The 15,664-nt window shown below is 49.4% G+C and overlaps 1 protein-coding gene across 2 annotated transcripts in view; it reads right to left on the bottom strand.

Annotated features, from left to right (window-relative positions):
- The window catches only part of SHROOM2 (shroom family member 2), a 136,758-nt gene extending 123,512 nt beyond the window's left edge, over positions 1–13,246 (bottom strand). For both annotated transcript variants that reach the window (XM_026478163.4, XM_044391858.3), the window contains exon 1: positions 13,088–13,246. In XM_026478163.4, coding sequence (XP_026333948.2) covers positions 13,088–13,246 — 159 coding nt within the window. The remainder of the gene's footprint in view (positions 1–13,087) is intronic.
- Positions 13,247–15,664: the final 2,418 nt, after the last annotated feature.

Here is a 15,664-nt window from a genome sequence, read left to right as displayed (position 1 = left end):
CCAGGACGCACTTGAGAGCACCTAGGCGAGAGAGGAGAGACAGGGAAGAGCCTTCCAGAGAAATCACATCACAGCAGACGGCAAAGGACAAGAGCCAGTCAAGGCTGTTTGTACAATGGTCAGAAAGAAAGGCAGAGAAAGCGTTTTCTTGTGAATAAGACACATTTTTCAGACGACAACTGCAGCCATGGGAATTCTGAGGACTGAACTCTGGAAAAGCTGCCCAAGTTCCCCGGGCGCAAGAAGGGGCATCCTTAGTCACCAGCAGAGCATGGAGAGTGTACCTGTGTGGTATCAGGTAGTAACTCCTTTCCCCTATTTACACCAGTCGCTGAAGATGGGGAAGGAGGACGGAAAGAGCACCCCCACCCTCATAAACCCTAGAGGGTATCAGCTGTGATGTCTTGTGGTTATAATGACACAAAATAAATATGATTGCAGCAGCAGCAGGCCTATCTTTCCAAGTCCAGATGTTTCCTTCCCAAACTTTCATTCAAAGTTCAGGACATCTAGGGGCACCTGGGCGGCTCAGTCGGTTAAGCATCCGACTCTCGGTCTCAGCTCAGGTCATGATCTCAGGGTCCAGAGTTCAAGTCCCGCTTTGGGCTCCATGCTGAGCCAGCGTGGAGCCTACTTAAAAAAAAAAAAGGGTTCAGAACGTCTAAACATAAAGGAAAATTAAAAGAAAAGCTTACACGTACCAAACAGTTGTTTTAAAAAGTGACATATTTGACCAATATAGTCACTTGCCCAGTTAGGGCTTTTGAAAAAATATGCCTGTCTAGAAAAAACTAGTAAAACTCAATATATTCCACAATAACAAAACATGTCACTTTTAAAATTCCAAGTGGCATACACAAAACTAAGCTTCCTTTAAGCTTCCTCTGATTCCAAAGATTGACAACAGTGTAATTCTTGGGAGCATTGCCTTCAAGCAATGAATAATTAGATCTCAATGGCACAAAGCAAAGAATTCCAGAGACACGGAAAATGAATCAATATAGCTGTACCACCAGAAATAAGATTACTATATGTTCTGACTACTCATCAATTGTTTCCTTTTCTTTCATTTTTTTCAAGATGGTTTTAATGTTTCTGCACCAAGAAAAACCATCACTATGCCTAAAAATTTGTAAGCCTATGTACAATTAGCCCAGATAAGTATCTCTGTGCTTACAAACTTACAAACACACGCACAATTATGCTAAACAGATGCAGCTTTAGCAGCTGGAAGCCACAGGCAAAGAAGCCTCTTCATGTCCTTGGAGAGTCAGGGAGGGCCACTAGTCCCGGGCTCCGGCCCCCGCCCGCCTTGCCCACCTGTTCCCAGGCTTTCCAGCCCTCCAAGCACAAGAGACCCTTCTCCTGTCCCTCAGATCCCCATAGCAATGCCACCTTCCTCCCGAGACCACTGTGACTCTGCACTCGTCTTTACCACGCTTTCTTCCTCGGTCTAACTCATGCGTCTAAGTCCTGTTCCCCAGAGGGGAAAAACAGTCTGCCATACAAGATGATAATTAATTAATCTGATAAAGGCGGCCCTGCTAATGAAGACTTAATGTGTAACCCTCCCAGGCAACATCTTCTGCACGTTAAGCATGGTGGTAAAGGAAAGGACAATTCAACTAGGAGGAAGGTCCGAGCTGTGACATCATACCAGCGGGTGGCCACCCACCCTGTCCCCTGGCCAGTCCTACCGGAGTGCCAATTACCTAGACTGGGGATTCTCCCCGCCTCTGCCCTACCTCGCCTCTGCCCTACCTCTCTGTAGCTTCCAGGCAATCATCTGCAGGGAGGAGAAGGCAAACCAACGCAGAGTGAAAATTAAATTACCGTCTGAGAGGAAAAGCTAAGGTGGATTCTCCCTGCCTCTGCAGGTGGAAGGAAGCCAAAACGATGGCACACAGTCTCATTTTATATAATAAGAGTGTGGGGAACAAGCTACGTGCTAATTGGACACCCACAGAGATCCCTTCTGCAAGGTAAATAATCATTCCCTCCTGTATGCATGTAAATTAAGTGTTATATATTCGATCTCTTAAAGCCAGGCATATTTGTTAAAAGGAAAACTTTGATTTCTCTCTGGATTTCACTTGTTGGAATGGTCTCTTATGGTACGTAATCCAAGAAATGTGTAATGGCTCAAACACAGCGGAGGCTTGCTTCTCTCTCGTGTCATGGTATTATGGGAGGGTAACCCTGTTGCGGGCGGCCACCTCCTCCGGTATCCAGGGACCCATGCCGACAGGATGCTGCCCTAGTTCTACCTTCATTCAACCAGAAGAGGGGAAAGGAGGACAGGCTGAAATGGCAGACGTCACCTCCCTGGCATCTGACTGGGCAGAACCGTCACAAGGTCTCATCGAGCTGTGTGAAGCTGGGAAACACAGTCCGGCAGTGTATCCAGATGGAGGAGACCCGGACCACAGCAGTGAGCGGACGGCGTCCCTGCCAAGCCTGGAGGTCCCGCTCCACGCCCCGAAAGGCTTTCTACTGCCACCGAGGGAAGCATCACAAAATAGAGCCTCTCATCATTGGGACAGTTAGCCTTCATCTTTCCTACTACTTGCCCTTCCCAAGGTCACTTTTCTAACATCCTATTCTTCTGAACATCACATCGATCTGAAAGAGTATTAGTGTTATAAAAATAAGAATCACTATTATTTAAAAAAATTGATAGATGGGGTGCCTGGCTGGTTCAGTCAGTGGAGCGTGAGACCCTTGATCTCAGGGTCGTGAATTCAAGCCCCACGCTACGTACAGAGATTACTCAAAAATGAAATATTAAAAAAAAATTATGGAAAAGAAGAAACGATCGCGTCCAGTGGGGTGTAAATAGCACAACCAATGTATTGTTGCTGGGCAATAGACATGTATTTTAATTAAATGCTTTCCTTCAAATACCATAGTGAACTATCAAAATCAGTAACGAAATCTACAGGAGAGAATTAAAATGCCGCCACACCAAAGCTAGCTTAAAGCGTTACCATAGTGAATTGGTGGTTCAATGCATTAACATTATTTTTTATAGTTTTCCAAATTTTTTTTTTAAGATTTTATTTTCAAGTAATCTCTATACCCAACATGGGGCTCAAACTCACAGCCCCGAGACCAAGAGCTATGTGCTCTACTAACTGAACCAGCCAGGCACCCCAGTTTTCCAATTCTTTTTTTTTTTTTTTTAAAGATTTTATTTATAAGATGCCTGGGTGGCTCAGTTGGTGAAGCATCTGCCCTTGGCTCAGGTCATGATCCCGGGGTCCTGGGATCGAGTCCTGCATCAGGCTCCTTGCTCAGCAGGGAGCGTGCTTCTGCCTTTGCCTGCCACTCTCCCTGCTTGTGCTCTCTCCCTCTCTCTCTGACCAATAAAATCTTCAAAAAAAAAAAAAAAAAAAGAATTTATTTATTTATTTAATTGAGAGAGAAAGAGCGAGAGGGAGCACAACCAGGGGGGCAGCAGGAGGAGAGGCAGAAGCAGAACCCCACTGAGAAGGGAGTCCGATGCGGGGCTGGATCCCAGGACCCCGGGATCATGACCTGAGCCGAAGGCAGACGCTTCACCAACCGAGTCATACAGGTGCCCCGCAGTTTTCCAATTCTTAATGAAACAGAACTGAATAGTGCAAAGGGAGGAAGGGGAGGAGACAAGGAATCTAAATTTCGTAAACTAGTTTTATATTTCACCTCATTTAATTCCCATGAAACTATAATAGAATGGGAATGACTCTAGCGTGACAGGGTGAGGACTGGAGATTGGAAAGGTGCAGGACAGAGTAAAGATCCGGCCTCAAAGGCAGGCACTGCCAGTTAGCACTAGTGAGAACCTTCCCAACTGGAACCACTGCGGCCACACAGGGCTGGACGTGACGACTCTCACTTGCGGATCAGAGCAGGGATCCTGCAGTCGGTTGTACCTCACATCACCTTCCCAATCTGCCCTATACTGGAAAGTTAGTTTCAGTAGTGGTAAGAGTTACTGTTTGACGAGGACGGGACTGGCCCAGAAAGAACCAACTGAAGCTACGGCCTTAAAGGACTCCCTAGGGAAGCAACCTCAGCACATCACTCAGCCACATGCACATAGCTTCCAAAGAACATTTCGGTCACCTACTCTTACATACCCGCAGCAGACCATGAGGGTCACTCAACAGTCAAAGAGAGCCTCTAACAGGGAAAAGAGAAGCCAAAACAAAAACACAGCACAGCTTGGAAACTCAATCTATGCAGAAAGAAGACTTTAAAAAAAAGAAAAAAAAAAGCAGCTTACTTTTATCCTCAAAGATATGAAAGAAGAACTATGAAACAAGATCAGGAGATAAAAAAGGAACACCTGGAACAATAAAATCTTTGGAATTTGAAAAAACGTCATAAATTTAAAATTCAATGTAAGAACTGAAAGATAAGGCTGTAGAAATCTCCCAAAAAGAACAAAAATATGGCGCGCCTGGGTGGCTCAGTCGGTTAAGCATCTGACTTCAGCTCAGATCATGATCTCGGGGTCCTGGGATCGAACCCCGCATCCAGCCCTGCATGCAGACCCCGAAGATCCCAAGGTCGAGTCCCACGTGCTCAGTGGCGAGTCAGCTTCTCCATCTCCCTTCTCCCTTTCCCCTGCTCGTGCTCTCTCTCTCAAATAAATAAATAAAATCTTAAAAAAAAGAATAAGAATACAAATAAATGAAAAATAAGTCAGAAAAATTAGCACCAGTCCAAAGAGCAAGAAACGCAAAGGTCTGCCCTCCCTGCAGCAATGGCGAATGGACACCATCTGCAAGGAGCTGAGGGAGAACCATCTCCAACGGAAACCTCCACACCAAACAATCCCTTCTCTGTGGAGACAAAGTGGTATTTCCAGATAGAAAACGTCTTTAAAGACTGCCCCCTGTGTGTTGGAATATATTAAAAGAAGATTTTTCACAATTGGGGAAGATTTGGAGGCTGAATCAATGACAAATGTGTAGGAAATCAAGCAAAGACACAAAAACTACCATTAACCTTAGTGATTATGAAAACTTGCACAGGAAAAATAATCCTAGTTTGTACCACCAGGCTCAGCAGTGACAGCACTGGCCATCAAAATAATGCACACAGGGGCGCCTGGGTGGCACAGCGGTTAAGCGTCTGCCTTCGGCTCAGGGCGTGACCCCAGCGTTATGGGATCGAGCCCCACATCAGGCTCCTCTGGTATGAGCCTGCTTCTTCCTCTCCCACTCCCCCTGCTTGTGTTCCCTCTCTCCCTGGCTGTCTCTCTCTGTCAAATAAATAAATAAAATCTTTAAAAAAAAAAATAATGCACACAGTGTTAACTCAGTTCTTCTCAAAGGGGGTGATTCCCCCCCCCCGGCCCCCTCCCCACGCGCACGAGACATGCGGCAATGTCTGGAGACAGGTTTGGTTGGCACAACTGGAGTGAGGGGAGCTACTGGGCTCTGGTGGGTAGAGGCCAGGGAAGCTGCTCGTGTTACAATGCACAGGGCAGCCCCCCAAAACAAAGAGCTGCACCTGACCCTTAAACGCCACAGGGGTTAGGGGCACTGATGCTCCACGTGGTTGAAAATCAGTGTGCAACGTCTGACTCCCCGAAACTTAACTACTAATAGCCTACTATTGGCGGAGGCCTGTTAACACAATCTTCGTATGTTTCACGTATTTTCTATGTTGTATGTATTATATACTACATTCTTACGATGAAGAAAGCTAGAAAAAAGGAAACGTGATTAAGAGAATCATAAAGAGGGGCGCGTGGCTGGCTCAGTCAGTAGAGCATGCGACTCTTGACTGCAGGATTGTGAGTTTGAGCCCCAAGCTGGGTGTAGAGATTACTTAAAAATAAAATTAGAAAAAAATAAAGAAAATCATAAGGAAAAGATATTTATGGTACTGTACCACATTTATCGAAAACACAAATATATGTACAAGAGGACCCGCATTGGTCAAATCCATGTTGCTCAAGGCTAAACTGTATTTGACCCAAAATGTCAATAGTGCTGAAGTTGAAAAACCCTCTTCTAACTAAAATGGCGATGTAATCAGATTTGAAGTGTGGGATGGATGATGGCAAGAAATGTGCCCGGGTACATGGTGGGAAAGAGGTGTGCAGAAAAAGGCTAAATCCCAATTTTCTACGTAGTGGGAAGTCAACAGTTAGGAACAAACAGAAGTAGCAGCAATAGAGAATGTAAGCAAATGCCAAATGACAGCAGCTAAAAAGTTTCAATCGTGGTCTCCAGGGAAGGGGAAATGGCAGTGGGGAGCTGTTGGTATGATAACAGGCCCTGAGGAACTATTTGATTATTTAAACTGTGCCAGAACCACTTTGATACAAATGAAAACAAAACTCAAAAAGATACACTAATATTTTGTCCCCTTCCTTCCACAAATAAGTAAAAATGTTGCCTTTACGGCACACATAATCTACCAGGCCTGGAATATTATTTGCCTTTGATCTGAACATTTTAGTCACCTCTGTCCAAAACAAAGATAATCCCAACCCTGCCCAGCCGATGTAGGGTACAGTTCTTCCTTCCCCATCCCAGAGAGGATGACGGTCTCTAACAATACCCTAGGGATTTAAAAAAAAAAAGACAGCCCTGGTTAAAAAAATGTTACTTTTCTTTTCTTTTTTTTTAAAGATTTTATTTATTTATTCATTCGACAGAGATAGAGACAGCCAGCGAGAGAGGGAACACAAGCAGGGGGAGTGGGAGAGGAAGAAGCAGGCTCATAGCAGAAGAGCCTGATGTGGGGCTCGATCCCACAACGCCGGGATCACGCCCTGAGCCAAAGGCAGACGCTTAACCGCTGTGCCACCCAGGCGCCCCAAAAATGTTACTTTTCTGTTACAATTCAGAAAATCCTGCCCAGAACTGCCTTATTTGTCTGAACCTAAAACAAGGTTAGTCCAATTATTTTTTTGATGATACCCTATTGTCCTACTAAGACCCATTCCCCAAAGAGAAGCCTTAACATTTACGCCAGTAAACAGAATAGGCACCATCTACCAGAAGACAACCCAAATATTTGATCCAACAAGGCAACAGAAAAACAATTCTTCCAGAATTTACCAGTGTGAGAAGCTGCCAGTGTTTTAAAAAGACCAAAGAGAGTAACGTGGAACCCTCAGCTCTTTCAAAATCCTTCATGGGAGTGAAAGTTTTTAGCTTGGAGGAGCTGCAGCTTGCAGAATTTCTCCCCCAAGTGTTGCCCCACTCCTGACCACAGTGTTTCAAAGTAAAAGAAGTAAGACCTGAATAAAAAGTCTATTCAGCCTTTCAATCCTTAAATTATCTTGTCGAATGTTTACAGTGTTCCCAGTGTACAAGGAGAAAAGCTCCACAGAGGCCCTAAGAAATCCACAAACCCAGGTTTATTTGCATGCTGACACAAAACAGCTTTGGCAAGAGGGCAACTCCAAGCCGCGTTCCAAGTAGACAAACCAGCCGGTTCCAAGCAGGGAGCCAGCCAGGTTCTGTGGCCATGAAGTAGAAAGGTATGTTAAGAAATCCCAGCTCACGGGGACAAGGTGAAAATGACTACTTTTAAGAGCGTTTCCTTATCATGCTAGTCTACATTTAGCTCTCGGGCAAACCAGCTTTCTTTTTTTAAAAGACGAATGGCAGGACATGTTCAGAAATACTTACAACTGCATCAGGAAGCCCCAGTCCAACGTGACGTAGAAGCGTGCTGCACAGCTTACCTTTACAGCTATTTGCCCCACAGAAGCCTGTGGGGTGACAGATGCGACTCAAGCTCGAGTCACGGGGCAGGAAGAATCCTCCACCCACTGGCACTCGCAGCCACCAGACCTTGGGATAGGATGTCACGCCACCTGACCGCCCACTCCTGCACTCAACGCACCTGTGCAAGACCAAGGGTTGAGAAGAGGGCCGTGTGTGGGAGGCAGAGACTGGGACAGGGTAACAAAGACACGTGCGAGGGGCAGCTCTGCCCCAAAAGGGGCTTTCAGCACATGAAAGAAAACTCACCTCTTTTTTGTTTTTTAACCATACTAATGATTCTTCATATACAAATGAGTCTTCAGAATGACACGCACCCTAGCAACTCAGGAGTCCGCAGCTGGCCTCAGAAAGTGTCTGCGGTCCCCCAACTGAGGAGCTAGAGCCGCCAGGGTGCCCACAGCCCGCGGGGCCACGGCCGTCTGTCCGACAGCCAGGATCTGTGAGCGCACACACTCACGTGCTTTCACGCAGACAGTGAGCGAGATCCACACGGAAGTTCACCTCTGTCAGCCCCTCAGCCCCTGCTGAATTCATCACATCCCTCTTTTCCAAAGCCGTATTTACTGAGATTTGACAAAGGACTTCGTCTGTTGGGGACAAATAAAAAGACATGAGGACAACAACGTGTCCTGACCAAGGCTACCACCAACCTCCCTGGTCACCAATGACAGTGACTCAGCCAGGTCCCGTCAAATGGAGCCCCTTTTCAAGCCACTAAGGCAGGCACCTCAGGTGCTCTGTGCCTCCCACCCCCACCCACCACCAACGGCCAGTCTTTGCCCTGAGCCTTGGCGCTGTCTGGAGCTCTGGCTAATGGTTTACTTAGGACACATGCCACCTGTCTGTGTGACCTCCATTCAAAATATGTGCCCTGATTCCCTTCCACCCCACCAGTAGTATCCAAACTAGAAAGGACATTTGAGGACTTTGTCTCACATCCAGAGAAACATTCTAACGGCACGAAGCCCCCTGAGTGGGTGAGTCAGGCTGGGGGCATCCCACGCCACAGCTCTCCTGCCTTGCTCTAGGATGGCAGTGCTCCCCAAAGGGAACCCAAAAGTCAGCAGCTTCCCAAAGGAGCCACCCATGGGACCACACCAGGCCCAAAGAAATGTCTTCTTTGGTGCTTCTGGCGCGGCCCCGGCATTCTTCAGGGACTCTAAGAAATGGCAAAAAGGAGGGGTCGGAGCTTCATTCCTTCCCCCCTTAAGAAACATTCCTTAGACTGCAGGGGGCCTCCTGACACCCAGCTGGTGCACAGAATGCTCCCTAACAAATCCCCAACATCCCACTTGAAATTCTAGGCCCTCCAGTGACATTTTAGAGATCAGGGCCCTCCCCTCCCCCCCACTGATGTTTTACATTTGCCGACTCCACGGAGAAAGGAACGTGCAAAAACAGGGGACCACATACATGCATCATATCTGTTTACACGGGTCCCCGGATAACCCACATCAAAAGGTGGCCTTGGGAATACTAACAAGACAAAATCGTTGTGGTTTCTTCGGACACAGACATCACCTCAGCTCCCTCTCCAACAGAAGCACGGGAAAACAGCAGCATTGTGTGTTTCGTAGGCCTAGCAAAATGTGAGGCCAGAAGCCAGTATAAAGGTGCTGAGCGGAGACAAATCTGGGTGCCACCTTTCAGCGGAGGTCTGGTGGGACTTCACACACGCACTTCAAATTCCAAGAATGCCACTCCTGGGAAGTGAAGCATCCCTTCTGCCTTCAAAACTAGACCCAAAGAAAAGACTGTCCTTACCCAACAGCCCCACTGAAAGCTCAGAAAACACAGCGCTCAGAAGCTGGAGCTTCCTTTCCTTTCTCTGGCTACAAAAATGCAGATGAAGCAAGTATTTGTTTGAGTTTTACTATGTAAATAAAGCCTATTACCAGGGTCAGCACTTGGGAAGAAAACAGCCCCTCAGGAAAACCTTCCAAAAGGCCAGTGTCTTCACAAAGAAAAATTAACTTGAGCTTTGAAGCTAAAATGCTTTTAAAAACTAAAGTGCTGACAATCTAACGAGGGTAATTTTGCTTGCAGGTAACACCTGACAGTGTCTGGAGACTTTTGTTGGCGGTCACAGCTGGAGTGGGGGTACCCGTGGCATCGAGTGAGTGAGTGGGGACCAGGAATGCTTCCTTACGTCGTACAAGGTACCCAACAGTCCCCACCACAGAGAATGATGCAGACCAGCATATCAGTAGTGCCAAGCTGAAAAATCCTCACCTGAAGGATGTGACAAAGTTACTTCATAGGACATCGCAAGTGTTTCCAGCCAGAGCAGCTGGAACTGAGTAGAGGGGAAGTGGGGACGTTTGGGATCAACAGCTGGTATTTGGGGGCCTTCTCAGGACCTGCCACGTTTGTGACCTCAGGGCACTCCATTTAACTTCCCTTTGCCTTAGCTGTTGCATCTGTAAAATGGGCTGATAAAATTTCTTGATCTGAAGATCACGGATTGAACCAGCCTTTTCTTGGCATTCCTTACAGTTCTAAGATGTGTACTCCTATGAGGCTTTCAAATCAGACCTGTTATCATAAAAAAAGTGTGTCCCCTTACATTTGCTCAAGCTACCCACACATCAGATTCTGTTAAGTATAAAATGGACTGTATAATATCCCAGAGGTCTTATATGTAAAATATTTAGCTATGAGTTTTTTTTTTTAAAGATTTTATTTATTTATTCGACAGAGACAGAGACAGTCAGCGAGAGAAGGAACATAGGCAGGGGGAGTGGGAGAGGAAGAAGCAGGCTCATAGTGGAGAAGCCTGATGTGGGGCTCGATCCCATAACGCCGGGATCACGCCCTGAGCCGAAGGCAGACGCTTAACCGCTGTGCCACCCAGGCGCCCCAGCTATGAGTTTTTTTAAAAGCAAAAAAAAAAAAAAAAAAAAAAAGGCGCCCTATTAGAAAAATTATAATTTGGACCCCAAATAACAACAATTGTTATAATGAACCCCAGATATGTTTTCCGTAGCTACTGAGGGAGAGTCAAAACTTGCATCAATCCAAATTCTGCAGGTGGAACAATTCTTCCCAGCCTCTATCACAACAGCGGATTCCCACTCTTTAAGTGGTTCTAAATGGACACACTTTCCTTCATCCTTTTCTAATAATGTGACAGTTAATTACCAGCTGTTGGAGTGTAAGCAAGCATAATTGATGACTTAATCCAACAGAAAAGACAAGCATGTGAAATAGTGCCAATACCACATAACACGTCGTTAAGAATGTATAATACACACGTGCACAAGCACGTGTCTCTGCATGTATATACAAGTGTACATGGAAACTCAGTACAGAAGTCCCAAACTCTCCCGATTCCTTTCTTTCCTAAGCAAAGAAACCACCAATTTCCAGTCACATTGCAGCATCTATAAAAACTAGCAGCAGTTTAAGGGAGGGATGTATGGGCCTCTCAGAGAAGAACCCCAAACATTTTGATTCCTGCAAAATCCTGAAACACCATCTGGAAAGGCGGAGCACATCCACTGGTACTAGCCTACCCATACAAACTTTCAAAAGAAAGGAAAAAAAAAAAGACCGAGAACATCTTAGCAAGTACTGTGCAAGCTAACTGGCAGGCCAGATCAGGAGCAAAAGGCCTCACGTGCCCCCAGAAGGCCCTGGTGTGTGTTTTCTGGGTTTTACTGCCCACCTCCCACAGTCTAGACTGGGGCCTCTTGGACAGAGAGAACAGGGGGCCACTGAGAATACACCACCATTTTTAGAACCTGGGGTACCCACAGAAAGGAGGAGGTGCTCTGGGATCCGCTTCTTCAGCTTCTGGTTAAACAACTGAATTTCAGAGTTTAAAGTGATCTCCAACTCTGATACTGTATAAGGCCTAAAGGCAAGATTTCACCTTAACTAATGTTTTGCAACTTATTACTTCAATTATAATAACAAGTCTGAGGAAGATACGTTGAATTGTGCGTACACCTCTTTTAAAAAAGAAATACATGAAATGCCAAGGGTGTTAGTAATTTACTTGCTATCTTTTTAACATTTGCCATCAGAAATGCCCTGTAAAACCTTTATTAAAAAAAGGCACAGGGCAATACGCTTTAGTACGCATATATGCAGGAAACTACCCTCGCTGGGCAAGCTGTACACACTTTGCTCACCATCTTTTCAAAGAACACAATTCGTTAATGGGTTACACATTAATTTTATAGCAACGACAGCCTTTTTCCCCAGTTGAACATAAATTCAGTGCATATCTAAACAAGCCTCCCCTCAGAGTCTCTGGTTTTGTGAATACAAAAATGAGAGAAAATACAGAACAGAAAAGTCTGACGTCTCATTTGCTATCTTGAACAACCAAGCCACACCAGTTCCCAAGTGCATCACGGGTGGGGTGGGTTAGGAGTGACCTTATACCTTCCTGCTGTGGTGAAGCAGGACAGTAGAAAAAAACCCAGCAAGTCACCTTCAAACTCCTGTAGTCGCCAAGAATTTTTACATTTTAAAGGGAACTTTGTCCCTAGAAAAAGCCTGACCCAACCCTCCCCAGAGAAGCGACACTTCTGAAGAAAACAGGATGATGGGTTTGTTGTTTTGTGATTTCACAGGTCTATACAAGTTCAGCTGGTCAATTTCAAGATCAACTGCTGTTTTGAGACAAGAGAATTCAAAGTGTGAAAGCACCCACCTTCCCCTACCACACACACTTAACGCAAAACACCTTCCTGATGAGACACATTAGAAACTTATTACTGGAGTTCAAATCCCACTTTGAAAAAGGACACTGAAAGTTTCGGTACGTCTCTGCACGTCCCAGAGCGCCATGGATCTAGGGCTGGAAGCCGAAAGTCAGTAAATATTGATGGCCTGATGGGAATCGAGAAGCTGGGCTAGCGACAGCTGCTCGTCTGGGTTTCCTAGTGATAAGGGGTACAGGTTCAAGGAGGGGCAGAACCAAAGGCCTACAGTGACAAACACAGGGACGGTTCTGTCCACCCCCTGGCACGTGGGACTGTTCCTCCCCCACCCCTGGGCAGCCCCACAGGTGCAGGCCGCCGCTGGCAAAGCCGGGAGTGACAGGGGACCCAGCCAGGCCCCTTCTCGAAGGAGGAGGGGTGGGGACCCGGAACAGTAGCCATTTAAACTCTGCGGCGCTGGGGAGTCTACAGGACTGGGTGCCGCCGCAGAGCGGCCGGGGCCACGCACCTTTGCGGGTCCCGGTGCCCCCGTCCCCGCAGGTGACCCAGGCACACTAGCGCCCCCGGGTTGGGGACACGATTGTCCCGCCCCTCCGGCGCCCCCACCCCCGACAAAATCCCCCGCCCCGCGGTCACCTTTAGGCTGTCACCGTAAGGGTCCCGCGGCCCCCTCACCTTAGTGATGACCAGCGGCTCGCCGTGCTCGCGGCCGCCTTTCAGGGTGAAGCCCCACGGGGCGCCGCCGCTCAGCTGCACCTCCACCAAGCGCCCGCCGTCGGGCGCCCGCGCCTCGGCCAGGCGCTCGGGCCGCGCGCGGGGCTCGGCGCCCTCCATGGCGCGGGGCGCGGAGCGCGCAGGCGGCGCGGCCGCTCAGCCCCCAGGGCCCGTCCGGCCCGCGCCCATGCACTCGGGGGAGCCCCGGCAGGCCGAGGGCGAGGGAGGGTCCGGGTGCTCCTGCCGCCGCAGCCGGCCACTGGCAAACTTGCGCGGCAACTTGGGAGGAAAGTGCCGGCCGGGGCCAGGGAGGGAGCCGGGCGCAGGCGGCGCGGCGCGCGGGGGAGGGCGGGCCGGGCAGGGGGCGGGGCCGGCGCGCTCGAGGGCTCGGGCCGCCAGGCGGGCAGGGGGCGGGGCGCGCGCTGGGCTCCAGAGGGCTGCCCGGAGGGTGGGAGAGGCGGGAGGAGATGCGCGCTCCGGGACCCGCGCGGCCGCCGGGGGATACCGGGGCAAGAGGCGCTCGGGGCAGGGGCGCGCGCGGAGGGACCCCCCCCCCCCCAGTGGCCCCGAGGGTGGAAGGGGGCGAGGGTCGGCACGCACACGGGACCAGTGCCGCGGGCCAGCGATGGGCGTGCTTGCTCGGGACTCCCCAACTAGTTACCCAGAAAGCGAGAGGGGGCGAGGGCTGGCGCGCGCACGGAACCTGTGTCCCTCGCCGGATGCTGGAGCGCGCTCCGGCCCCCCCACCAAGTTATCCGGAGGGTGGGAGGGGCGGGGCGCGCGCTCAGGACCACGCGCCGCTCCGCGCCGCAGGGTCGGGGGGCGGTGGGGGGCCGCGACGCGAAGTCCGGCCCTTTCTCCGGCGCCAGCGCCGGGCGGCCCTGAAAGCCTCGGTGCGCGCCAGCCCTCCGCCCAGGAGGCCGAGTCGCTGCAGGTGAGGCGGCGGAAGCGCCCGCGCAGGGCGGGCCGGGGCGGGGCGGGCGGGCGGCGGTCACAGTCCCCGGCGCCCTCCATCTTGGAGCGCGCGGCCGGCCCGGCGCCCCCGCCTTTGTTCACGGGGACCGCGGGTTGCCCGCGGCCGCCCAGGTGAGACCGGAAGCGCGGCGGGCCGCCCCGCGCGGGTCCGTGTGCCACCAGCCTGTTCCCGCACGGACGCGCTTTGCCCCCGGGCCCGGACTTGGGGCTGGGGGGGTGTCCCGGGAACCCTCCACGCACCCACACAGCCCCGGCCCTCCCCGAGAGCCGCCTCCGCCGCGCAGCCCGGGCCAAAGCGCTAGCCCTGGAAGGGTGCTCTTAAAGTCTGGGCAGAGGAGAGGGGCCAGACCTGTTCCAATGAAGGACTGCCCATCCTCCCACAAATTCCCTGTGGCAGCGCCCAGCCCGGATAGCCACCCTCCTGGCTCTTCTAGCTCTTTTTAGCTCTTCCTATAGTTCCAGTCCAGGAAGTCTTTGCGTTCAGACTCTGTTCTCACTTTGGTAGAGCAGTGCCACGAGGTCTTAATGTCCCACGCCTGCGCTGCCTACAAAGGAGAGGTGGTGGTCTGAAATTACTGAAAGGGTGTACCACCTATGTCTGCCCCTTTTCAACTTACATAAAAGTTAGGCATAAAGAAATATCCACACTGCTAGGTATTTGCATGCTTTGCAAAAAAAAAAAAAAATCTTTTTATTTCGTTTGTAGTTACGTAGCTGGACGCTGGTGATTGCCTGTTTCTTCAAAGGAGCTCCATCCAGGTACTTTCAGCAGGTGAGGATGGAATAGGCAGCAAGAAAAAGCTCGGAGACGACAGGACGAGTGAGGGGTTCCTGTCACTGTGGAGCGGGAACAAGGAATCTCAACTCCGGTCTCAGTGTCTTCAGTGGTCACGTGAGGGGTTTCCGTTCAATGGTCTGCGGTCGTGTGGCGGATCGTTTTGTGTTTCATCCAGGCAGTTGAAGTAAGAGCGCAAACTTCACTGGGCACTTGTCATGGCTCTGGGCAGTAATTATTGCCCCCTACCTAACTTCCAAGCTACAGTGTCCAGAATGTCTCCAGTTAGGGGAACGAGGTGGTTTTTTTTCTTTGTAAACGGAGACTTAAGGAGTGTGCCTGTTAGAAGCCATCTTAACTGTACCTTGACTGTCATGGTCATGCAGATCTGCACAAATTGATTGAATTGCACAGAACTAAATACACAGGAGTGCGTGTAAGATGAGGAAATCGAAATAAGCTTGGTAGATTGTATCAGTGTTAGTATACTTTCTGACTGTGAGGTGCAAGGTGCAGAAGATGTTCCTATATTGTTTCTTAAAACCACATTGAATCTGTGATTCTCTTCAGATAAAAAGTTTAAAGACTGGATAGATATGAGAAACCAAATGATAAAGGACCATAGAAATGTACCCAGAACTTTTGGGAGTTCCCTAGTCTCAACACAACTCCCCCGCCCCCACCCTGTGGTAATAACCGAAATCTCAGCTGTTAACTGGGGCTGAAATTCAGACTACTCAGTTCACTAAAGCAGAGACAAAGATTTCATTGTCTCCATAAATTACAGC

The sequence above is a fragment of the Ursus arctos genome, chromosome X (genome assembly GCF_023065955.2).
Source record: "Ursus arctos isolate Adak ecotype North America chromosome X, UrsArc2.0, whole genome shotgun sequence".
Classification (NCBI taxonomy): domain Eukaryota; kingdom Metazoa; phylum Chordata; class Mammalia; order Carnivora; family Ursidae; genus Ursus; species Ursus arctos.
The sequence above is the reverse complement of the archived record's forward strand: the minus strand, read 5'-3'. Positions and strand labels throughout refer to the sequence as shown.